We start from the raw sequence: 27,610 nt of genomic DNA, 5'->3' as shown, positions 1-27,610 counted from the left end.
TAATGAAATAATAATGTACAAAGAGAATTGTTATATACATTATATTAAATCGTATAATCTTACATGGAATTCAAATTAAATTACATTCCTTAAAATAACAAAAAAGGAATTTTTTGGTACGCTTTTTACTACGAACGGGTGGAAGAAGTTCCTATAGACAATTTCTGGGAAGCAATAATTCTGTCTACTGAACAATCAAACAATCACCCGGCCGGCTTTCATTTTCTCTTTTGTCATACAATTTTACTCGGCCCTCTGTGATTTACAGTGACTTATATTTACTTTAAATTTTATTATATTATTAAACCTATGTCTTGTTGTTGTTTGATCTTTGCAATTGTAGGCGTAATTTAATATAACATTGATGACATTGATTATAAATTGATAAGTATGGAATATTGAAGAAGCAATATACCTAGTTTAAATTAATTTTGTATTGACATATTATAATAATTACGTATAACGTGAACTTAAAGGAATTTATATTGACAAATATATTTGAAATAAGATACCATAAGATGTTATGAGTATTCTGCAGAGAAAACAGCTATGAACGTTTATTTTATCGATTTAAAAAGAGTGAATATACGGTAAGAAATAAAGACTAATTAAGAATTTCGTGTTCAAAATTTAATCTGTTCCTGAAATATCCATAATGCAATAATGTTTAGGCTATTTTTATCGACTGCGAAGGAAAAGAATCTCAATTAAATTATTTTGTATTAGCTTTTACTCGCGATACCGTTCGCGTGGCCGGGTTATATTTACCGACCGGGATAAAAAGTAATTTATATCCTTCTACACCCCATATAGTACGTATATACCAAATTTTATATTCATTGGTTAGACTGTTAAGGAGCTATAAGGTAACAAACAAATAAACTAACTTTCATATTTATAATGCTATATCAGCCATTAACTCTTAACTGCTGTACATAGCCTCCCCTATATGGGGGGTTTTGCCAGTAGTTGACACGCTTGGCAGCAGGGTTGGCAACCGCAGTTTGGCTTTTGGTGATGTTTTGAGAGGGGTGCTGCTGTCCGTCTCTCCACCATGCTGCCTTAGTCGCCTATTACGACACCCACGGGGTGGCCTATGCCGTACGGTATGCCGAGACCGACAGTCTTTTTTATTTGTATAAAATATTCATGATATTAGTAAGGATTGCTTCTTTGATACTTTTTTATATACAGAAAATTACTAATATAACTAAGTTATATGTAATTTTAGAATGAAGCAGATTTTAGTTATGTAAGTGATAAATAGAATACTGGAATTGGTTTACTCCGTATATTACCATACAAATGTAAACCCTTTCTTAAATAAATAGTTCGGACGGTCGTTGAAAAAGAAAATAAGGAAATTTGCAGAGATTGTAATTCTATACTGTAGTCTGATAGGATCGGAAAATTGCGAAGTACGAGTATAAAGACATTTTCCTTCTTTTGATAGATAAGACAATCGAAGTATCGATCATATTATTTAAGAAACCGATAGCAATTTTTGAAAAGCATTTACGTAATTGAAACAAAAAGCTTCGGAGACTAAATCAATTAGAAAATATTACAAATATTTATAATTTTTTTATTATATATAATAAAATTTTTTTAGTTATAGTTGTAGTAGTTATATACCTAATATAAGAATTAGTTATAGAAAAGGCAACTTTTTATCTCGGTCACACTAACTCTTAGTATCCGTTAAAGTTAACTAACTAACAAAAGTTAGTTAAATTATACTAATGTATTAGAGTTAACGATTATATATATATATATATATATATACGATAAAATCGAGGAAAAAATCATAATTAAAATATGTTTAACGTCCTTTTAATTTCAGATATTTGACCCCATATTCTCATAAATTACTTATTTCAAATAGCTACTTAAGGTTTAGAATTTACGGTGTTGCTTAAATTTAACACTGCGTTGAGCTTCAATATACCCGCAGTGTGTAGGTTTCTTGAATTCCTTGAATTAAATTTGTATTGTATAAAGAAATACGCAGGGCTAAATAAGGAAATCTTTTTGTGTGCGAGTGCCTACAATAAAGCTTTGTCAATAATTTATTCAAAAGAGTATACTTTGCACGGTAAAGAAACACGAATTACAAGTGGATACACGGGTATGTACCTAAGGAATAAATATAAATACCTCGTCATATTGTAACTTTAGGTTACGTGTAATTATTATTATTAAAACAACGTGTGTAAACATTGTGCACCATAATTATATTAGTACTAAAGTAACAAACAAACATTGCTCTCTTAGTGATAAGGGTGAACGCCACACCGCAGGTGGGACATAACCGCCAGAGATTAGGTTAACACTAGTGTTGCTAATGTTCATTAATCGATTATTAATTGATAGTTCAATTGGGGCTCATTACATTTCAATTCATTTATTTATTTTGTGATACATAGGTAACAGTACATAACAATGAATGGTAAAACAAGATAAGTCCTCTATGATCAACCTCATCTATCGAGATATACAAATTTACAAACATATATATAAGAAAAAAAAAAAACAAATAATTTGGCTCCAAATAATCTATTAAACGATTGTGTAATCGATAATACTATGACATGATAATAATCGATTATAGATAATTAAATTGACAATAATTGACTCTTAGATTCGTGAGAAATGCTAATACCTGTTATAGGTCACGACCCTTAGACATAAGGATATCAATGTACAGAGGAATCAATTACTATCAATTAAATCAATAGCAAATACTGAAATCTAATCTAATTACGGATTACACAAAATTTCATCAATAATATTTTGAAAACCTTCTTTAATATTGTTTATTTTTGTGTATTATGTAAATATACTTGTTTACAAGCACTCTTACATCGTAATTTTTTTATGAATGCAGAGTTTGGAAAGAAGTTGTGTTGAGAAGAGCCCACAAAAAAATCAACTGTTACTTTTTTAAATTTCTGTTAACATTATGTATATTTATTTTAATGTACTAAAATTACAGTCCCGTGCATGATCGACTAACATCATGCACATTTATCATTTAATTAATCAAATGATTGTGTGTAATAGACTTTGTTCAATAAGTGTTTCTTATAATAAATATACTTTTAAATTTATTAAAAGGTAGATCCAGAATAACCTTCGGTATCTTATTTAATGCCCATTCCCATAAAAAAACCTATTAACTTTTTCTAAACGATACTTCGGAAACAATATTGTGTAAACCGTCGTACTACCAGTAAGCCAATCGCTATTAAATTTTATAATATCGATTATCGATTGTAATATCGATTATTAGCATTCAAATATCGCTCATATCTTTATAAACTAAAAAAAATTAGGGTGGTGATGATACATTAAAATAAAAAAATCTGTTCATCCATATTGATTCAATAATTAAATCTATCATTAAGAGTAATAAACAATACCTAAATAATACATAACTGAAATGAGTCTTATTTGTACTCGTAGTTGCAATAGTACAAATCATGGAGGTATTTTTATTTGACAGTATTATTTACACATGTGTGTATGCATATGTTGTCAGCCCTTTTTTATAAATTCCATTTGGTGATTTTATAAAATAAAAACTCATTAGGCAGGTACTTTGATAAATATTACGCTTAATTTTTTCAATTGTGTATTAGTATTACCCCCAGATTATTATGATTATTTATAGCACCTCGTTGTTACTTCATCTAACTGCCACTATCATGTAAATAATAGTTTAAATTATATTAATAACAACTATACTACAACGGCTAAACACTTAGATAACTTAGTGGTTCAGTGTGGCTACCCTAAATCGAGGCACGAAACACAATCCAGCCCTCCACCTAGTTAAGCCTAAGGCCTGTCGCACACCGATCGACATACTTGCTTCAACATCGCTGCTAGAATGTGGCAACAACAGATCGCTCTAACTTAATGTAATTTCCAATATACGAGTAAACATTTATACTGTAAAAATAAATTGACTAACTGAATAAAGCTATTCAAATCGATTGAATACATAAAAGTGACGGTTACTTAGAACCGTAGCGACCATGTCACTTTATGTAAATTACGAGGCCAAGTCAAAAATTTTACTCGATTAATATAGCAATTTGGGACAATAACATCATAGATTTATTATCCTCAAAGACAATTTGTTTTGTTAGAGATACATAGATTTGTTTTTATTTATGGTCATTAAATAACGAACTACCACGTCTTTTTATCAGATGAAATATTATGCTTGGCTTTATACAGAATTTAGTTAATTATTTTCCAAATTAAGTTTAGCGTGAGCCTAATTAAATAATAGTTATATTGTTTATTTTCTGGCATTGTTTTTATATAAAAAAGTAAATTAATTATGGCTTCATCCCTTCAATTGTTTTCTGGAGGTGTCTATGCAAAGGCAATGCACTTTATTCAATTTCGATGTATAGTGAAGAGCTACATACAGATACTCGTATTTATCAATGTGTAATCATTTCGTATTGTATAGTTTGTTTTAATACAACTTATTGAAAACATAACCAAATTTTGTTAAAATTCTTACAGAAATACTTTTTTAAGTATTAATAATAACAAAGTGAACCATTCAATCGTTCATCAAATGGATTTTTTATTTGTATTATTTATTTATTATTTTGCACACATTTGCACACATTAAAATATGTCTGCAGGTCGGATTTAATGCTTGATAGCATTCTCTACCAGTCAGCCGTGACGCTAAACAGAGACAACAAAATCATTTTGTATATAATAGTACATATTAATATAATAAATATATAAATCATGGGTAATTATAAAATAGCACAGACCGAAGCTTTTCATTGTAGTAATAATTTGAAATAATAATCACGAAGAGAATTTTAGAAAGAAAATTTATTTAGGGACTTTAGACTTCGATAGGTAAAATATCAGCAGACTGTGTTATTTATTCGTTTATTAACTTATTCGTTTGTTTATAATTTTATTAATTCTATTGAAATAGTATGAGTACGTGTCCTTGATGACACATGTGCGGGAGAACTAAAGTGTGCCACCTGCTGTGTGGCTTTAGCCTTACAGTTGCGTATAAACATTTGCAATATCAAGGGGGCTCTGTCATAGATTATAATAAATAATAGTTACAGCTCCAGAATTCCGGTCCTTGTAAACTCTCCCATTTAGAAGAAGATTTAATAATATTAAATCTTATGGCATTGACATAAAGTTTAATTCGATTGAGCAATTTTATTTGTTTATACCGTATTTATATGCACTGCTAAAGATAGGGTTTTTTATTACTTGTCTGGGAAATATACTAGACTTAATTTTTCTACTAAACAATAGTGCATAAGCTTTTCTTCCTTTCCGGACGAGGATAGCCAGCAAGAGAATCAGTGACAATTCGCTTAACATTTTAGTTTTCCTAAATGAGATTGTTTGAGGTCTGATGGGTGATACAATAAATCATATTAATAAATAGATAAAGCAATAGATAAAGCTTATAACGCCATCTAGTTGCAAACTAATCAATGCTTTCCTAATAGGTACGAGACTCATAACAAACTTAAATCTTTTAAAATTGATACTCATAGAGTACTACTTTATTTTTTCCATATTGAGGTTCTTTATTATTGTATTAGCGGTATCAACGATTTACAATCGCTAATCCTTCAAAGCTAATATCGATAAGCCATTATTTCCATACTAATAATAGTTATACAGACCGCCTTTTTACGAAATAATATTATAGCACACCAGTGATAAATTTTTTTCAAAGTTGTATCAATGTTATAGTTGAATAAGTAATTTTTTTTTAAATTAATTATTTTTTTCTGTACCTAAAACAGAATATAAGGATTTGGAAGAAAATCTATAATATAATATTGTTTAAGAAAGTCACATCACTATAAATACCGTAATACCCTCCAATCGCGTAATATTCTACCGATTTTCCTGACATAAGAAAAACAGACAAATGGTCGGCCCCAGTCCAACGTCTACCGCGTTGCTCTGCAACGGGTTGCTGTTTATAAACGATATTTTGAAATTCTAAAAACCTTTGTATTTAACCAAATGCGTATTTTTGAAATAGTTTTTAACGTTACGTCCTATTTTATCTTTGTAAATTTTGATCAATAAACATTAAATAAATAAATCAGAGGCGTAAATACTTTTGAGCAGCTTGGTTTCTTGTAACTAACAATTACTACTATATAAGTGTTTTAAAAAAAAACATATAAGATATTTTGATTATGAATGTCAAATATTTAAGCGTAAACAAACAGAATCAAATAAAATTCTCAAGCTCAATATACTCTAAAAATATTTTTATTTATACTTTACTTTATTGTACACAATAATAATACATAACAAGTAAGAGAGAGGTAAGCAAATGTACAAAGGCAAGCTTAACTCTAAAAGAGTTCTCTTCCAGCAAACCCAAAGTGGAGAAGAGTATCAATGTTAACGAGTAGAACGCTGTACAATATTGTGACAATTTTCAAACAAAAACAAGTATGTGGAAGGGAAATATTGTTCCGAATTGTAATGTTTGGGTAACCTAATATTGTTGATACAATTATGGTGCTTTTATAAGAACAATATAATGCCAATGACTGCAATATCTATTCGAGATACTAATAGCAGATACATATTGGTATCATTTCCGAGGGATGTACGAGGGTTAGTAAGTATCAAGCCGCCTTTACGAGATACTAAGCCGCTTAGTGAAATTGAATTGGACTTCTTTTGATTTACGTAATACTGTTACGAGTTTGGTTCTTGTAAATAAACGATGAGGGGATCTTGAACTGATGTAGATAGAGTTACGTCGGGTTTACCTTCATTACATAGTCGGATTATGTGTCTTTAGGTTTATCACGTATGAAGGTATGTTGGAAAGGGTATTTCACACGTTTAAGTTATTATAACATTATCGACCAACTTGGTTGTTTCCATTTGCTTTAATTATATTTAGGTACTATAATCAAATATTGTTAATTTAATTAATTTCAAACCTCTGCAAAATATTGAATGACTGAGAAAACTATATGAAATTTAGTTAACAAATAGATGCAGCAAAGGACTTTGGTTGTAGCCAGAGCTCTCCAAAGTACGGTGAAATCACGAAAAGTTTCTTTCAATAAAACTATTTTGGAATATTTATATTGGCCCGAGATCGTATATGGATTGAATAGCCCTGATTTAAGCCATCAAAATATAACTCGTGCCTTTTTTATTATTTATTGTAGATATTAAGCAACTCCAAAAAGTTCTGCTCTGATTTTGGTCCTTCTTAGAATCGATAGGGTTTACCGATATGTTAGTTCTATATTAAATTTGTAACGATTCAAATTGCTGTTTTCCTTTGTGATACAAAATTGTTACATTTTCATCAAAGCCTGTTTCTGTTTACTACTTAATATAAGCCTCCATCAATACCTTCCAGCCAACGCGATTCTTTACTTTCCGCATCTACTTTACTGTTCTTTTAAAAATCATTGGTCCATGTGAAAGGACGGTGACTCATGAAGCATTTTTATTAGATACTCATATTTTGTCCTTTTGTCAAAGAGGGACTTTATACAAATATTATATGTATGCATAAAATTTCTAGGTATTTTCTCTATATAACTCGTGATTTTACCAAAAAGCAGTTGCGATTATAACAATGTTTCAGTTAGAATGGTAAAATATGATTATGAAATCACTGGATATAGAGATATAACACCTTTAAGTTTTTAGATAAAAAACATATTGGGTATCATAGTACGTTCTGGGTAATTTGTGCAAAAAAATTTATCTTTAGGATTTTACTTCACTCACTCTTTCCTTAATTTTTATACATATTTTCTTTATTTTTTCGTTAAATATAATAAAAATTTAAAGGTCAAAATCCTAGGTCTATGTAGGTATAATTAGCTTCTTTAATTTCCTTTTAAATACGCTTCCCCATTCACCGACTCTACCTTTTTTGTATATTCAATCCATTGTAATTACAGACTATTCATATTAATATGTCTATAGATAATACTTCACTATGAAAAGTTTTTATTTATAATTTTATAAAACCAATTAGAATTTTTTACCTTATATATACATATATATCAAGATTCTTATAATACTTAATTTACATTGTAGTTTTTATAATATTATACATGATTTTTTTAATAAGTACATAACGTTATAGTAAAATCGATTAGATGTCAAAGTTAATCATGCATAAGCACGTTTCGACTTATCATCAATAATGAAGCACTTATTATTTTTTATCTTTAGTGAAATATATTAATCGCGATAAAGGTAGCAAGTGCAGTAAAGTTTTAACTGACGCCGAATATACAATTTTCGGGGAATTTGTGTGTACCTATTACATTGTAATAAATCAAGAAACCAAACACCAGTAGACGTATATGGAATCTTTATTTAGAGATATAGTAATTCATCTGAGATTATTGCATAACCAATAACTCGAAAGAAAAAACAGATAGATATTGACTGACATTCTATATCTAAATATAATATAAACATAAGATTTCAATTAGTAAGAGTAGATAAAAGATAATAAAAGATGTACTCAAATAAAAAAATCAAACAAAAGTGTTAAAGAATTTGATCAATCTTTAATTATTTGAATATTTCGCAAGTAATATGAAAGATAAATGTTTAACTTGTGATGAAACCACGCGGCCAAATAATTAAAGTGAAATTAATAAACTCAAATAATTCGTATAATTTATTGAATGTCTTTTACCTCTGGCTTTCATTGGTTCAATGATCTGCGTCCAATGAGTAGCGTTTTACCAAAACGTGTACATTACCTTTTAAAACAAATTTTTTGCTTGTCATGCTTAAAGGTTAATATTCTTGAAGAAACTTTGTTAGCATTGAATATAGTATCTATTGATAGAAGATAGAAGTTTATTTAGGTTCTTTGTTATGCATTTATATTCCCTATTATGAATTATCCTTTGTAGAGCCATTTTACTACTGCAAATAATAAAACAGTCTTTGCTTGGATACAAAGTAAAACATAGAATTTTAAAGAAAATAATCTGCTTTAAAGCTTGTAACAAAGTTTATGTTTATTTATTCACAAATTTTATTTTCATTATAAAATAAAAAGCATGACATTTCATTCCAGGTGAGTACTTACCGTAAAATACTATGTTAGATACTTGTATTTAATCTTATATACAACTATTCTTATATGCTGATAAATTATGACTTAAGTAGGAAATCTATAATCTAACAGCATTCTTTTCTCATAGCAGGGTGTTTTATAGTACATTAATATATTCCTTCAATACTACAATACTTGACTGATGCATATTTACACATAGTCACATGCATAGTTACACAAACCTATTAGTATATGTAACTATTTCTTTATTTTATATACATATCTATATTCAAAAATCGATATGTATATAAAATATGTATCAAACTATTACGTACTGATATATTGCAAGATGTATCAAAGCTTTACCATGAGCTAACAGTATCAACATAGCCATATGATAATAATAATTACATGACCACCAATCTGGTTTGATTAAAAATGGCAACCGTCTTCTATGAACATGAAATATCAGCATGAATATCATATAATACTGTGACGTTCGTGACACACCTCACGCCATGTCATTTATACGAATTAAAGTGGATGTTATGATACGTTTATTAGAGGCATATATTATGGTTTTCTAAGACAAATTAAATACAACGAATGCATTAGCTGATTTATTATAATACTATTAAGTTTTGCTTGTAACTTCATTATGTGACCGGGATCTATTGATTGATTGAGATTAAAAGTAGGCTTTCCCCTTCTTTATCCCTCAACATTACGTGTATGAGTAGTTGAGTCGTCAAAGTGCAAAGAGGTGCCTAATAAATAAACTCATTTCCAAATTTAAAATGTTACTAAAAAGAATAGATTATAAAACAGCGCCATGGATATGGGATCAACATGATAGTAAACTTAATAACTACTTCTTTTGAAATCGCACTACTTGTACTCGCATAATAAATAAAATTATATACCGAATATTAAAAGTAAGTCATAATTATTCTCTAGTATCACTAATTATCTGTGAAATATATGAACCGTATCTAATAAACTGTACTGCCTCAATTCATTCGCTTTGTTGATGAAATTTAACGTAACGTTACCCACAAAGCTATGATAATTGTATACTCGTAATTATATTGAACCACTAGCGTGTATTAACAATTTTTATACGTACATACATATTAGTTTAAAGATATAATTTATTTGGGATAAATTTTATTATTTTCTGCTTCGTTTCTAGGAAGTTAATTGTAGGGTGTTAATATTCCGTAAAATAAGCAATTTTATTACGAATGTTAACAAATAAATGTATAAAAGTTTTAATTGCTAACATGTATAAATACACATGCATAGGTATAAATACTGAAATGGAAATATATTTATACTTTTTTTTGTTCCTCTTTTCCTATCTGCAATCGGTTCTTCCATAATAGCTTTAATTAGATAATATCTTATTAAAAAATTGCGTTTTGAGGAGCAGTCCACTGACACCTCTCTCAGAATGATTTTATAAAGCACTTCAAGTTCTAGTGTCCAAGTTTAATACAAGTCATCGTCTCAGTCTTGTAGATAGCTGTAAGTAGTTCTCCAGCCAGGTCATTTGTATGATTTATAAGGCGCTGTTTATATTTTTTGCGTTCATTCTTTAACAGCAACAACTTAAAAAAAAAATAGAAAATTCACAATTAGGTGGTGTTTTTAACAAAACAACTGATTTTGCATGAGTTGAAGTCGAGTTTTTTGTGAAACACAATCTTAATAAACTGACAATATCTAACTAACTAGACTTTTACAAAGAGGCGATTTTTATTTTCCGTGTACTTGTATAGCATTTTTTCCCTAATACCTACTACAAGAATAATTTTTACGATTAAGAAATAGATAACAAAGAATATTTCATAAAAGCTAAATTTCTTAGATTCAACATAGAGCTTAATCACAACGAAATAAAATTCGTCGACTTCAATATTGTCAGATTTGCAAGTAAAAAGACAGTTCAAAAGAAATTTACCTAAGACAAAAACGGTGGATACAAATTGCGAAAACGTGCTCAGATTTTCTCTAGATCTGACAAGTGAAATCTTCTGAAAATTCAATAAATATACATATGAATATAGACATTGTATATATGTGTAAATGTTTGCAGAAAGGATGTTGGGTATGTAATGAAAAGTTTATCGAAGCAATTAATCACAAGGAAGTCAATCTGTCAATTACAGGCTGCGAGTAGGTATATATGCATGTGTACAATTAAATATTAACATTATTAAAACACTGGTAGAATTACTTATTGAATATTAATATTTTATTATTAGTGAATGTGTTTTAGGCACTGAAAAAAATTATAGTTACTATTACTTATAGAATTTAAGTAAATTATCTACTACTAAAAATACTGCAGTAACCACTAAACTCTATAAACCATGGTACTTTAAAAATTCTATAAAATTTGTTTACTTTACACTTCACTATAACTAATCAGATTCAGCTATTGCAACTAATCTTTAGAAACTTATTATTGAACATTAGTAAAGCAGTTTACTAAAATCGTTTAGCTTTAAGCTAAACGGTTTTTTTTTTTTCAGGGAAATAAAATTATTTAAAACCCAATCAGAATTGATTAGCATAACTTTGTAGTGGAAAAAATCCTTAATTGGTTTTCCCTCAAATTAATACTTGAGGCAGGGTCTACCTAAATCAGTTTGTTGGAGAGAGACTAAAGTTAAACTCTGACTTTCTACTGGAGAATTAATTATTCAAATACAAGCCTGATATTTTGCAAATACTCACGAGACCTGGTAGTTAGTAATATTAGCGATACTTTAGTACCATAGGTCGTAAAGCGTCGTACACTGAAATATTAACGAGACTAGTCTTAGCGGCCTTCGTTGTGTAGCAGTTAAAAACATCCCTTTACGTTCCGATGGTCATAGTTTCGAAGCTGGTGCAATACAATATATTAGATATTATATTAGATATTTAGTATTTAATTAAATACCTTATACGTATTGAAGTAATGTGAAAATATTGTTTCAATGTTTTTGTTTACTATTTACAAGGAAGAAATTGAGAAGGCTTCATTCCATTAAAAAAAATGTTAGTAATTTCATAATCACCGAAAATAGACCAAGAAAGTAAATATATAAGCTTAAGGCTCATTACATTTAGATTATTTTGTTACCTGTCTGCCAGACAAGTAAAAAAATAATCTAAAAATGGATTCAGAAAATTGCTACAGACTGCTACTACTTATAATTCGTAATGATAAAAAAACTAAACATGAAAATGTTCACAAGGACTGCCTGAAAAATTTAAGTATAACATTTTGTCAGAAAACTGAAAAGGAATCTAAGCATCTTTTTAAAATACTTATTACAAGATCTCTTGAGACTAACTACTTGTAAAGGTCTTCATGCAAGGAAGTCGAATGAAAGGCTTATTCTATACATAAGTACTATAGGATAAATCGAAATATTTGTTGAAAAGGTGAAGTCGAGCCGATGTTAAATTGCAGAAAATTGCCTTCCTTTCCTATTTCAGAGATAACGAGTTCGCCTCAAAGCGGTGCGCACGTGTGCGTTCGCTTAATGAATACGGTTATGTTCAATTTTTGTTACAACAAACTAGGTTTTTTTTTTATGGAACTTAGAGTGGTAAACAAGTTATCGGCTTACCTGATGAAAAGTGACAACTGACACTTATAAATATGAACAACATCACGAGCGTAACAGAATATTCTGTGACACCCCTGCGCTGCAATTTATTAGAACTACGAGTATAGGTTTTGCAATACAATTCATTCATTCATTCATTCAATCATTCATCCGTAACTGTGTAATTGTCATGCTATTATAAAAAAATTGGCATATCCCAGGCATTAAACCGAAACAGGCATGCACGTATAACTGTTATACTGCAGAAACACAAGTGGAACAGAGGCACTCAACTCACTCAAACGATTTTTGTACAAAGTCGCATTCTGATACGTTACTTGAAGAAGGGATGCTGGATTTCTCATGAAAATATTATCAAAATTTTATTCAGTGGAAAGTCAATCTGTAAGTTATATACTAACTTACTAATACAGTGTATTTATATCAAATGTGGGGTAAGTATAATAATATAGTATGGGATTAAATAATATTTTATAGCCACCAATGTTATTAATTTAAACTTTGTTATTACACTAACGATTATGACGCTACCGTCGCCGCACGCTCCCTTTTGGACTTAATCCTAGACAGTACTTAAAATCGATGTTAAAATCTTTAGGTTGATAATCCATCGAGTTTCTGCCTATTTTAATGTCTATGTCTGATAAATATTCAAAAGTTATTCCATTTTGTAAACTATTTCAGTCTTTTATTAATGCCTATTGTGTTACATATGTCTCGGTTAATACAAATAATTTTTTTTTATCTAATTAAACATATTATTTTTTATAGCAGGAAACAGTGGATGAGATTAGCACAGAACCATGATATGTAGTGCGACAAAAGGATTATTCTGTGTTTGTGTCTGACAATGAGTGGGTGAGAACTGATTAGATATATATATTTACATATGACTTGGTAAAGAAGTTGACAGCCAACCTGCTGGGAAGTGACAACCGTAACGTAACAAAATACGCTGTATCGCCCACGATATGGTTCTTGTGTTGCCATTCTTGAAGACTCAGCGGTTAGGCCTTCGCAGTAATTCCAATATACTAATATTTGTGTTATAAACTCATGTTTGTATATTAATTATTTCATCCTTTTTATTTATAATTTACCTCATAATAAATTTAAATTTTTTTGATACCTTAGCAGTTAGCATGGAAAAAAGGTATCATAACCTTTCCCGTTGTTATCAATGAGATATATATACTAACGCTCAGATATATTTTAAAAGGTTCTGTATTAAACTTTTACCTTATAGCTAAGCATTGCACTAACATATCTATTAAATAGCACTTATTGCTTGTCTTTCAATTTCTTTATGCAACTTTATTATATCGATTTAATAATATTATTTTAAAATACTTATACTTTGTACTCCTGTTTCTATTATAAAATGTTTGTGTTATTTATACACGCGACCGGTTTTGGAACGTCTCCCTAGGTGTGTTTAAAAAATGTTAAAAAATATTTTTCGATATAATAAAAGAGAAGTTTTATTTTCTCTCACAATTTATATTTTAATGTCTACTGACTGAAAAGACTATCCACGATGTAGTTACGGATTAAGAACAAACAAAGTCAATTTTAAAATATAAATATTGTCTAGGTAATAATAATTACCTAGACAATATTTCGATTTTAAAAATAAAGCCATTTTGCTATCAGATTGCAAAAGGATATGCTAGACTACTGCGTATTGATTTAAATTTAAACAATATTGCTAAATTGCATTTTTTTATATATATTATATATTTCCCTTAAGAACACTTAAAATAATGTTGTTCAAACTATTTTAAAAATTAATAACAAAATTGTGAAAAATGCCAATACTTATACAGTATAATTTTATGATGATTAAATCACGTCAACCTGTAAAAAAGTACCAATCAACGTATCTACATAATTTATAAATTATGAACTCAATAGATCCTCATATAGTCGTTTACTAAAAGTAATTAATTCATTGTAAACATTTCAACAAGTCACCTGTGAGGCTTTCTTTCTTCTTCGTGTTCCTCTTTCATAAAAGACGGTTGCAGACTGAATCTGCGACGAAATTGGTGTCTACCCTTCATATTGCTCATGGGCCGATCACTTAACACATACTATTACTTTTTATTTCACAATTGAGTTTCGGTTCGTGCGCCGAAAGCTCGCAAATCGTGCCCGGAGTACAGACGTGCACAACGCAAGGCGCTCCGTCAGCGAATGAGGGCGCCTAGGGTACACGCCCCCGACGCACTCTACGCAGCAGGGACTTTGAAAATTGGAATGCGTTTAAAAATAAAAAAAAAAAATATTTTTCTACCTTTTTTTAATTAATTGTTGATGGTATTAATAACAGTACTGGCCAGTAATTTAATATCGAATTTGATATATTTATTACTTATTTATCATAATTGTACTTGAGAATTGGTAATATTAGATGTTTCATCATTTAAACCTCCCAGGAGTGTTAAGAATGCAATAAGTATCTATTTACTAAACAACAATGTTTCACGATCTAAAATATCTTTATTATTAGAAATAAATAAAGACGTTTCCTTCACAATGATATACACAATGTGATACAAAAATACTTTAACTTTTTTAATTTTTCTTATACAGGACAAAAAAGCAGTTTTAAATTTGGAACTTAAAAAATAATAATCATGTTTTATAACATTTCAGTCACGTTGTTTGCGTTTATGAACTGAAAATTAGTTAGAATTACGGCACATGTAAAGTATTTTTGTTTTATATATAACTTTCGTTCTTTTTTATAAGTTATATTTTTTCAAGAATACTCCCAATCTAAGAGGAATATGTTTACATGATCAAATTTTTGTAGTTAGTAATTAAATTAAATAATACATTCTGTGGTACAAATATTATAAGTATAATCAAGTAAATATGAGTATAAACGCGCCACAGTTATTTAGCGATTTTCTCTTAACACTCACGGATCGTATTTACATGTTGAAGCTCAGGAAAAAATTTGTTGTCAAATAAAAATCCCACATATTTCGTCGTAAATGGGTACTTATTCGAGAATCAAATCCAAAGGGTCCTAGATAGAATTATTATTTCTACATAATTATTTTCGCCCGAAGCATTAGGTACTTACATTTATTCAGATCTTCAAGATCCAAATCGAATTGTATGTCAATATTACAAAGCGAATGCTAATAAGAGGTAATGTTAGGCAATACTTACTAGTTTTATTATTTTTTTACAGAAACAATGACATTAAAGGAAATCTATAAATACCAACTTTGTAAAATTTATTTGCAGTTGACTTATAACTTTGTGTTAAAACAGTAGTGCAAATATGTGGGCATATCAAGTATATATAGAGTTATACATCTTGTTATCAAGCGTGGTCTTGTCTCTCAAAGAGATATCTATCAGCTCAAGAGCCCGATTTAATATAATATAAAAAAAAATCAAATACATACATTAAGCGAATGACGTAAAAGAAATATAAATAAAGAATAAATGCACATATAATGTAACTAGTAGTAGTAGATCCATGGAAAAGAAAATTAGACAATGTTTCACAATTTTCTATAAGTCTGTATATGGCTACTGCATTTTTAAATTATGCATAACAATTTATTTTCTTTAAATAGGATAAAACAAAGTTACTATCCTTTTCTGTCTATTTCTCCAGTGGCATCTAAATCACGCAATGGAGTTTTTTATATAAATTTTGCGCAATATAGTAAATATATACATACACCGGCCTAAAGTAACTTATACAACATTAGTTTTATTTATATATAGGGAATAGATTTCTTAAAGGTCAGTAAGGCGCACTTGACACCCGGATGCCCATAGGCTACGGTAAACGTTAACCATCAGACGGGCCATATGCAGGTTTCTCACGATATTAGTATAAAAATATATATAGTGTAAATAAATAACACTGCAATATAAGTAAATCATACAATGTGTTGTAATAATTTTTACCCGAATGAATTCAGAGAGAAAAACTAGTATATTTATAAAAAGAAATACAATGGCTGACTGATAAATCAACACGTAGCCTAAATCAAGGTTCCTCCTGTAGGGTAAGCATTCACTATTAGAAAGGGTTTTTTGAAATTCCCGTGGGAAATCTTCCACAACGGATTCAACGTGGCCCAAGTCGCAGAGTTACTTCCTAATATAACATATTTAATAGAGTGATAAATGTCTATTCGAGGCGGTAAAGGATTTTTGAAGATTTCGGTAGTTACGCTGACAATTTAAAAAAATTCTGGCAAAATTTTTCACGGTATCATTTATTTTTATACATTATTCAATTTATTTAAATCTGGCAACTCGGTTTCATATGATTTTTTAAAATAAAATAGAACTCATATTACTCGTTGATAAATGTTTGTATGTTTGAAGGATTTTTTAAAATCTGTTCAGATTTTAATGAGATTATCCATTATAAATAAACAATTTAAGATTTTCTCTCTATAATATCAGTTAGACCACTAAGTTTTCTCGTATAGAATTAGAAAAAGAGTGACTATTCTATCCGTTAATCTACTTTGTTTTATTTTTATGAAACTTAGAATAGCAAACCATCTGATATACCACCTGGCGGAAAATGGTAATCGTCGCCTATAGGCATAAACAACGCCATGGTCATCACAGAAAGTATACTGTGATGTCAATGATACATTTTATCTGTTGTTATTCCTGAGGATACATTTTTTCTTAAACCATAATCAATACACATCACAGATGTAACATAATCAATATGTGTTTCACCAGTAAAACCGTCTTTAATTGTTGTAAAACCAGTTATTTTGTTTTAAAAACTAAACCACTAAACCGATTTTGAAAATATTTACAATTGAATAAAAAAAAAATTCCTAATCGGTTCTCAACTGACAGAATAAAGAGGTAGCAAATGTTAAAAAAAAAACATACAACCTTAGATTATATAGATCATCGAGTCTCAAAAATGGATTATGAGTGTTCTATATATTTACGCATTAAAAAGATGCGGAAATTATAAGACAAAATAAATATAGAAGTTATAAAGGAATCACTCATACACTCACTCACTCACGCAAAATTGTATGAAAAAGTTGGTTCGCTTTTCTCGAAGTATTTGTATGGAGATTTGAAAACTTCCTTCTTTTTTAAAGTAAAAGATCTAAGTATCTTAACAAAATGTCACATAATTTATTAGGCTCTAATATTACCTGTTAATTAGGATAGTATACTGTTATAATTTTGAATTTTTTTTTATATCGCCACAGGAAATAAAACCGTTCGCATTTATTTCCATTATTTTATATCCACTAAGGGTAAAGGTTTTCTATTATGCAGTATTACATGCTCGTAAATATTCGATATTTTTTTATTTTTCTCAGTGTTATGAAATATTTATGAGTGGTATAAAAATAGGCTTGCTTTATTTCATCGCTTCAATAGGAATGATACATTACTGATCACTTGGTTTTGGATATCTGGATCCGTTACTTATACCCATTTCCTTGAAGCGATATATATTCTTCCATAAAAAATAAGCCTTTAATAAATAAATCTCATATATTTCTGATTTTTGTTACCGATAAATATATAATTTCCTTATATTATCATTTTTTTCTTCTGTCATGTTGCACATAGTCTTTCCTCTTCTCCGCAGAGTCCTATACTGAAATTATTGCATTTACCACCGGATTAACTTACATGTATTTTAACCTAGAAAGCTTGACTAATTTCTGGCCGGAATCGCGCTCGCATCATGAACACTCATGATTAAGGGTTCCGCATGGTCTCGAAACTAGTCGAGATTAAAATACACGTAAGTTAAATAAAATATTTGATTTTATTGTTCCATCTAGTAGGTCGCTAATATGTTTGCCTGTATGGAGTATGTATGTATGAATAGAAAACATTTCGTGCTCAAAGTTAGCCTTTCATTCTTTTGTCATTATTAGGTATTATATTTATTATATTAAAAAAAAGCTTTATTTATGAAGTAAAATATGTGTCGTTTGTCAATATCTTGATAAATAAAAAAAAAATTAAAAGTAAATTATGTATTTATTATTATAAATACAAAATTACGTCAAAGATAATGCGAAGTTCTAATATTATATTTACATTGTATGCTGTTTAAAATTGCAACCTGTTTTCCTAAACTACGAATTTAGGTCAACACGGTCACAGCTTACCAAAACAAGTTTGCGTTGTGTAAACAAAATATTTGTATACATACTTGGCAACAGAAAGTAAAGAACAAAAGTGGATGAAATGAAGCAGGAGTTAAGAATGCGGTCGCCGTAAGCCCGGGAATTGGAAATTAGGCCGAAACGCTACTAGGACAGCAGGGTAGGTGTGAAAAATAACGCTCAACAAGTGAAAATCAATCTTTTGTGTGGAAGCGATTTCGGTAATACACATTGTGAAAAAAGTAAAATGTAGTTTATACATACATACGTTACAGCAAAAGGGGATTTTTAGAAAATATTATATAATAATGGAAATAAATAATTCCAGTATGCATATTCCTAATTTAAAATATTATTTATGAAGTATATTATCGTCCACATTGTATTTTAATCGTTTTATTAATCAATAATTTTCAAGATTAGAAATATTTTTTTTAATGAAATAGTAAAATTCTACTAATTCCAATATTAAATTCAATTTATTATTATTGTAGTTGTATTTTTTTGCGAAGTAAAACCTGCTTGTTTAAATAGTTATTTTCGACTATGAGATCAAAGCATTTGCAATTAAAAAAATAAATAAATAAAAGAATTAGGACCACATGGACTGACGTCCACTTGAAGAGAATAAATCAGCTCTAATGGCACTGGTATCACAGCGATATTCTCTTTACGGCTCTTTGCCTTCGCTTAATCGCCCCCGCGCGACGCTAATACCTATCTTGAAAACTCTTAAACGTTTAACTTTATTTTATCACATTTTTTTTACTGGCAAGAACGCTGGTAATTAAGAAAGTTTAGAATTTTTCTGTGACCTTTAAAATATAACATTATCTAAAAGAAGTAATGAATATTCAAAGTCAAGGGTTAAGTCGATGACAGATGTGCAAGAAATATTATGCATATTTAATTTATTTAAATGAAACTGAAGTTTGTGATTTATAAATCATCATGTCTTAAATTGACTACCCGTCGAACTTTATCGTGGAGTTTTAATAAAGGTTTTTAGGGTACCGTAGCAAAAAACAAACTGGATTGAAAAAGTGAGTACCAATGAGAAATATAGAATAATTTTAGACATTGTTTAGTAAATTTGTAAAGGAATTTAAAATATACTTTAGGTTTAATTAATGTTGTTTGCAGTAGTTTCATAATAACTAGTTTTTTTTAGAAATTCCGATTTTTCATAATTGAAAATCTGCAAATATACTTATAATGTTATAAGCAATGTACATAATATTTTATATGTATATATATGGTAATCGGTAATGGCGTTAAAGCGCTAAGATGTAACAAACAAACTCACTTTCACAATTATCATATCAGTAAAAAGTAAGGATTATTTTTAATTTACATTTACAAAAGTAATAAAAAGACCCTTACTTTAATTAGACCCTCTAGAGCAGTGATTCTCAACCACTGTGCCGCGGCACTTTTGTGTGCCGCCAAATTTTAAAAGTGTACCGCCAAATTTTGCAAATATTTAAAAATTTTGTCATAAACTATTTGTGCAGTGTGTTGAAGTAAGTAAATAATTTTTATCTTTTTCTTTGTGTGCCGACAAATTTTGAAATCGTTAAATATGTGCCGCAACAAAAAAAAGGTTGAGAATCACTGCTCTAGAGGCACATGCACTGAGATGATATTAAATGGGCATAACAGAAGAGATAATTTTATGGCTCAACATTTTTTCACTCCCTGACATTATAAATAAGGAATGGTTATATACTACGAATAAGTAAGGGAGACTTTGTACAAAAGTCGATTGCTTGGGTACCTCTGTCCCATTCGTGTTTCAACCGTGAAGCATTTGTGTTTCTGTTTGAAGGGTGGGATATGGCGTGAATTTACTGGATACAGAGAAATAACACCTGAGTCCTCAGGAATGGCAACGCATGGAGGGTATCATGGGCGAAACAGTATACTTTGTTATGTCCATGGTACTGCTCATGTCTATAGGCGACGGTTACCACTTTCCATCAAGTGGGCCGTCAGCTTGTTTGCCATTCTAAGTTGTATAAAAAAAAGATAGATATGTGTGTATGTATTCTAAATCCATAGTCAGTTGATATTAGCTCAGCTAATATTAAAGATGCTTACGCTTGTACAAAAATGCTAAAGCATACAGACAAAGCTCTGGTAAGTCGGGGGATATAATTAAAATTAATGGAGGAATACCGATATTTTGCTATGTACTTTTATAATTAGCAATTCGCAACGTTGTATAATATCTTGTGTTAATACAAAATTCCGTTACAAAGTTAAAACCTGAACGAAGGTCATATAAAACTGAAATGCAAAGATTAATTAAATTTGTTTTTAGAAGGATACTAGCCAATATTCAAACTTTCAATAGAATACTGATTTTTAATTAGTGAGGCTTTGTTTTCTATTAAAATTGGAATTTCTGAACCTTGCTCCCAATTAATTAATTTATTCAAATCAATTATTTTAATTTTTGATAAATTTTATCGTTGATAACGAGAAAGGAGTGTCTATCTGTACTTTAAATTCACTATCGGGACTTAACGCGATAAAAAACTGCAGGTAAGTACTACATACCTAATTTTTATTGCCAACTTTTTGACGTGGATTGTGATCAAAATGAACTATTGTCTTTCTGTGTGTGTTTTCAAAGCTAAACACCAAATTAGATAGAGACCAAAGAGTAACTACAGGGTACAGAAACATAATATCATAGTCTTCAGAAACGGCGATACATGAGGAGTACCATGGAAATTACAATGTATTCTGTGACATCTACGATGCTGTTCATATCTGTAGGTGACAATTATTACTTTTCATCAGGTGATTATCATGGGCGAAACAGTTTATTCTGTTATGTCTATGGTACTGCTCATGTCTCAAAAATAATAAATAAAATAAATAAATTTTGACAGATATTAGAGATGTTAATTTTTTCGTTGATTTTTAACAGAAAGTGGGAGGGTACTACATCACTCAATTTTAACCTATTAAAATACTTTTATTCTTACAATAGCAATATTATAAGTTATAAAAAACTTAACTGCCTACTTATTATAGTACTCCTATAAAGAGCGCGTCGACGAAAAGCAATCTTAGCCAACCTAGACTTGTGGGAGGAGAGAGGGTGCAAGCCTCCATTCTGCTACCGCGTAAGATACTTTACTCAAGGATAACGCATTTTAAAGTTTCTTATTAGTTTCTGATCTTGCTATACGCATAGTGGTAGGTACGTAGGTATCCTTTTCCAGACTACTAAGAGAATGAAATGGGAGTTTGGTACGGGTATGTATGTACGTGTGTATGTAGGTCGGACGCAATGTGCAAATGAAACAACGGCTTTATATTATTTTTATAGATTTTAATAAAGTAAATGTCGTTAGATTATTTTTGACGAAACCCTACATAAGAATATACATTTTAAACTAGACTTCACTCGTGACTTCGTATACGTGATTGGGATATGTTGATAAACCAAGATAAAAAGTAGATTATTATTATTATTATTTTTAATTTAAATTTACGATATCTCGGCTTAAAACCGGTTTTACAGGTGTACACGGGCCTAAGCCAAGTGCATAACTGTGTGCTATGTTTTTATTATTGAATGACGGACTTCTTTTAGGCAGAAAAGTCTGTGACACTGCGACCTTTCCAAGGTCGTTTGTACTCGCCCTTTTCAAAATTAGCTTTAAATTCCTATAAGTGATAGGAACTTTAAGATATACTATGTATGAGTGGGCTACATCCACAAATTAAGTACTGTGGCGTTTCTTCCTTATTGTGACAAAATCTGCAAACACTTTTTAGGCATAAACCTAGCTGGGCAATGTGCCTGTTTAGTTTGCAGTATTCAGTGAGAGATTTTGTTAATACACACATATTAATTAATTAGGGCTTTCAAGTGATTTAATGCTGATAACAAGAGCTAGCCATTATTTGCTGCTAAACTAAGCTTTCAAATTTGTCTGGTAAGAATTTGGTCCTATTTGGGCATTTTTCGCCTCTTCCTTTGCTAATTGGTCAGCTGTTTCATTTCCTTGAAAAAGTAGCCTAGGACCTTCATCATTCCAAATATAAAGTATACTTAATGCAAATTTCATGACAGTTGGCTGAGTCGTGAAAGCGTCAAGAGGTAATGAAACAAACAAATTAATTTTAACATTTAATTAGTAAGTTTGTGGGAGTGCTAAACTGTGACCTAGAAGTTTTTGATACAAGAGGGTGCCGTCCTCGCATGCTTAGTGTTAATTACGATTCTCAACCTACGTTTAAACGCCAATCCTTAAAATTATAATAGTGAACATCCATATTAGTATTTTATTAACATTGTTCTTACACGAAAGAGGCGACGCTTGTGAGATTAATTTGAAAATTAACAGCCAATTTTCCAATTATAACTTTTAGTAGCTGGTCTTAATGCTTCATTTAAGTTGTTCGTTACGGAAAGTTTCTCCACTCAATATTTGTCTTTCGGCATGTAATTGACTTACACGTACAATCAGGATTCAAAGTTGATGGCATTATACATTCAGACTTCTAAAATAAACAGAGTTACAAGGTAAAGTACAGAGTTACAGACACAAAAAAAATACAACCAAATTGATAATCTCCTTTTCGAAGTCGGTAGAAAATGTCCCTCAATACTATTAAAACATTGTACAAACGTTTACGAGTACCTTTCGTAAAATATTGCTCATATAATTTACATACCTTGATATGATGAGTAATATTACAAGTCAAAAATTCAATCTCTTATTTCTGTGATTTCAACGTTCAATACAATTAATTTGTACAAGAAATTATCTATATGTACGTATAATATATTTTCTACTCATCATTAAATTGTATTTAATTTTTCATCGAATTAAATAAATACATAAAAAAAGATTAACTACTAAGATGATGAGGCCACCCTATATGTTTATACAGATATTTTAAAAATTTGAAAATATCGTGCTTACTGTACATATATGAATAATGTGCTTGAGAAAGATTTGATAAGAAATTTAAATAAATACAAATGCAATTACCAATTGCTGTAATTACCTGTACTATTCAATAGATTGATTTTTTAAGCACCATATTCCTTTTAGAGTTGTGTAGAAACGTATTATGCCAAGTTTTATATTACAGAGCGCTTGCTTCTTAATAAAATGAGATAGGGTCTTAAAATAAACTTATAAAATAATTACGTATAAAATATTGCAGACCCGCGTCAGAGAAAGTAATAGAAACTCAAAAAGGTTAATTTATAGGGGACACCCAAAGATGCAAACATTGAGCGAAAACAAATTTTGTTTATTTTTTGTTTGCAAAATTGCTTTTCAGGACATTTTACTATCAGGTTAATTTTGAAGGATATTTCTATTCCTTTTCAGCTTACTTTTTTTTTACTTTATTATTTAAAGAAACCTTATAGATTCACCCGCGCTAAGCTTACATCTTTTTTCTTGTGAATATTTCTAAAAATACTTTCACATAATTTTTAGAATCTATTGAAATTTATAAGTACCTATGTGTTAAAACTAATAATGAATTATTACTCTGATTCAAAATATGTTACTAACATTTATGCTATTAAGCATAATTATTAGTAGAACCAAATTTCGATATACATACACAAAGACATATTTTTAATACAAATACATATTTCTCATGTAATATTATACAAAGATTTTTTACACAAGCCAATGCTGCAATAAATGGAATTCTAAATGATATTGTAAACCCAAAGGTGTAATAGAATAGGCATCTATTGATCCATCTCGTATGTTGATGTTATTTTGTTTCATGTGTATGTTTCTATAGCTTTTTACATAAATAAAAAGGAATTAAATTGCACAACCTAATTATAATGAAAATAACATTAACCTTAATACTTATTTTCATAATATTTTTCGTTTGTTTTATACAGCTAAAACATATACTTAAAATAATATTACAGACTTTTGTTAGGTAGTGAATACTTATACTACCTACATACAATTACATTTCCCATTCCGATAATGAATCTTTCTTCTATAATCGTCATTTTTCATTCATTTTCTCAATTTTAAAACATTATTAAAAATATCTCAGTGAAATACCTTATTTTATTAATTAATAATATTTGATTGAATCAAATTTTATTAAATTCTATTAGAAATTAAATATCACAGTATCTAATCAATAATCAGCCGTGTTTGAACATTGTTCGCAATTTAATTCTTAGAATGGTTTCATCAAGCCTTGCTGAAGGAAACGCGCAAGCGAAAAGATAAATTTGCGTACCTACCTAATTTAATTCTGTTCGTCGCACCGCTATTGTTAACTTTCTTCCTTTGTCTTTCACAAAACAAGCAGTGAAGTTGTAGTTTTTCTCTTTGACTTCCATAAAACACGTAGAGTAATAGTGTGGATTTACGAGTATATCTATAAGAGCCGTTCACGGCTATTTAAAGGCTTTTTTTTTTAATGAGTGAACATGAAGTCCTGCCTGCACTATTGGTATATACTGGCGAGGCCCAGTGAGGGATGGTAGGTGAGGATGATTCAGTTGGCCTATCGTGACGAATTCAACATTAATCACGATAGTTTTAAGAGTGAAACGCATGGAGATAGACCATTTTTTTGTTATACAACTTAAAATGGCAAACAAGCTGACGGCTCACCTGATGGAAAGTGGTAACCGTCGTCTATAGACATGAGCAGTACCATGGACATAACAGAGTATACTATTTCACCCATGATACCCCCCATGCGTTGCCATTCCTGAGGACTCAGGTGTTCTTCCTCTGTACTCAGTAAATTCACGCCATATCCCACCTTTCAAACCGTCTCGTCACGATGGACTAACTGACCTGCTTCATTCTTACCTATCACCCTTCACTGGTGCCTCGCCGGTGTATACCGTTAGCGCGGGTGGGGTTACCATTACATTATCACCCATAAAAAAACCCCGATTAAGGGGTGACCCATGCTACGGTGTGTGGTCTCGGCATATAATGGGCCATCCCTTCCATTTCTGTAGGAGTCGTAAGAGGCGACTAAGGGAGCTTCACTAAAAGCCTAACTACGGTCGCCAATCTGCTTGTTAACCATGGCAGCTCCTGACAAATGGTAAATTCCCTCTAGTGGTAAACTGCCATAAGGAATGCACTTTTCACAACCAGTTGTCGGTTCTTTGAGCTATGTGGACAGCTTATTGTTATACTTCAGCTTGCTTATTCTTCTACTATGGTACACTTACAAAAATATATCGGTTAATTTATTGAATTTTGATATTGTAAATTATAAGTAATCAAAGAATAAATAAATAAATAAAATGCGTAACAATATATCCAACAACAAAACAATTCCCCAATAAGTTTCATTATATTGAGCTTACAGGGAATTTATTTCGGAATTTCATTTAACCGAGCATGGTGTGACCTCTACTCTACAAAGGTTCTCAAAGTGTATCAATAATGTAACCAGCAACCGAGTAGCTGTCATGAACGAGAGAAAGTGGAAACCGATAGGTATCTAAAGCCGACATTTTGACAAATTACACCATAACTCTTGGTTGTATCACCCGACGTGATTTGTCGGCACAGTGTGTTTCGGGAGATTTGTTTGTTTGTTGTACGTGGTTACGGAGATATTTGTAAAAGTAGAACTGTATTGATACTAAATTCATGAAGGTGATTAAATGTTTTATGTTTTAAACTATTTTTAGTGAGTTTAATGTCGCTGTATAGACATCTATAGGTTTCATATATGCTGCAAAGAAAATTTCATTCGAAAAAAAATTTCTGATATTTTTCTGTTGTATGTATGTATGTGTATTAAAATCTTTGACGCGCTATGTAGAATATATTTTATGAGAAAATTGTCATTTCTAATGAGAAATGTAATAACAAGTAATTGTAGGAATTAAGGTAATCTATAAGACTACATGATGAGAAGAGAAAATAAAAATATAGTGTTCATAATCTGTTAAAATTTACTTTACAATCGGCTTCTTCGACTTTGTTTCGTCGTGTATTTTTTCTTAATATTTTATCTATTGAGACAGAACCTTCCACTGGAAAATTTTCTCATATTTAAACAATTTTATATCTAAGGAATCCTGAAACAATGAATTCGGTTTAAAATTAACTAAATCAAGATACCTTTAAGACCTTCCATAAAGACTATAAATAATTATATTTAATTTACGTTCAGTATTCAAATCCATAGACAAGAAGAAATGCTCCATTAGGAAACCTTTTTCGTTACGCCATTCCCGCAGTAGCTCATACCTAAAGGAGGTATTACCGTAATTATATGCAATACGACATGGAAAACCTTTCTGTTCGGATTGCGAGGCAGCAATTCGAACCTAAGGAGTCCATAATAATAAATTATTCAAGAAAAATCGCTTCAGCGCGCATCTATACGATGTTTATCATGTAGTTCGTATATAACCTCAAACCTAACCTTAAATTCTCAATTTAAAAAAAGTGTTAATCAAAAAGTAATTAGTAGTAATACCTATATGCACTAAAACTATTTAAATCTTTATAATAGCTATACTATCACAAGATAAAACTCAGTAATGGTACCTATTTTTTTATGAAACGTAAAATAGCAAACAAGCTGAGGACCCACCTTATAGAGCGGTAATCATTAACTGTAGACATGAACAGCATCATAGATGTCACAGAATACTCTATGATATCTATGATACCCCACATTTTTTGTTATTCTTTTATGTAATTTCACTGTCATATCGCACCCTTTAAACTGAA

The 27,610-nt window shown here is 30.1% G+C and overlaps 1 protein-coding gene across 1 annotated transcript in view; it reads right to left on the bottom strand.

Moving 5' to 3' along the window:
* Positions 1 to 14,943, bottom strand: part of LOC113517528 (ras-related protein Rap-2b) — a 37,030-nt gene extending 22,087 nt beyond the window's left edge. Inside the window, exon 1 of the mRNA XM_026902225.3 lies at positions 14,698 to 14,943. Within this exon, the coding sequence (XP_026758026.1) occupies positions 14,698 to 14,795 (98 nt within the window). The 5' untranslated portion in view covers positions 14,796 to 14,943. The remainder of the gene's footprint in view (positions 1 to 14,697) is intronic.
* Positions 14,944 to 27,610: the final 12,667 nt, after the last annotated feature.

Source organism: Galleria mellonella, unplaced genomic scaffold (assembly GCF_026898425.1).
Source record: "Galleria mellonella isolate WM207_F2 unplaced genomic scaffold, CSIRO_AGI_GalMel_v1 utg78, whole genome shotgun sequence".
NCBI classification, from domain to species: Eukaryota; Metazoa; Arthropoda; class Insecta; order Lepidoptera; family Pyralidae; genus Galleria; species Galleria mellonella.
This window is presented reverse-complemented; position numbering and strand designations above follow the sequence as displayed.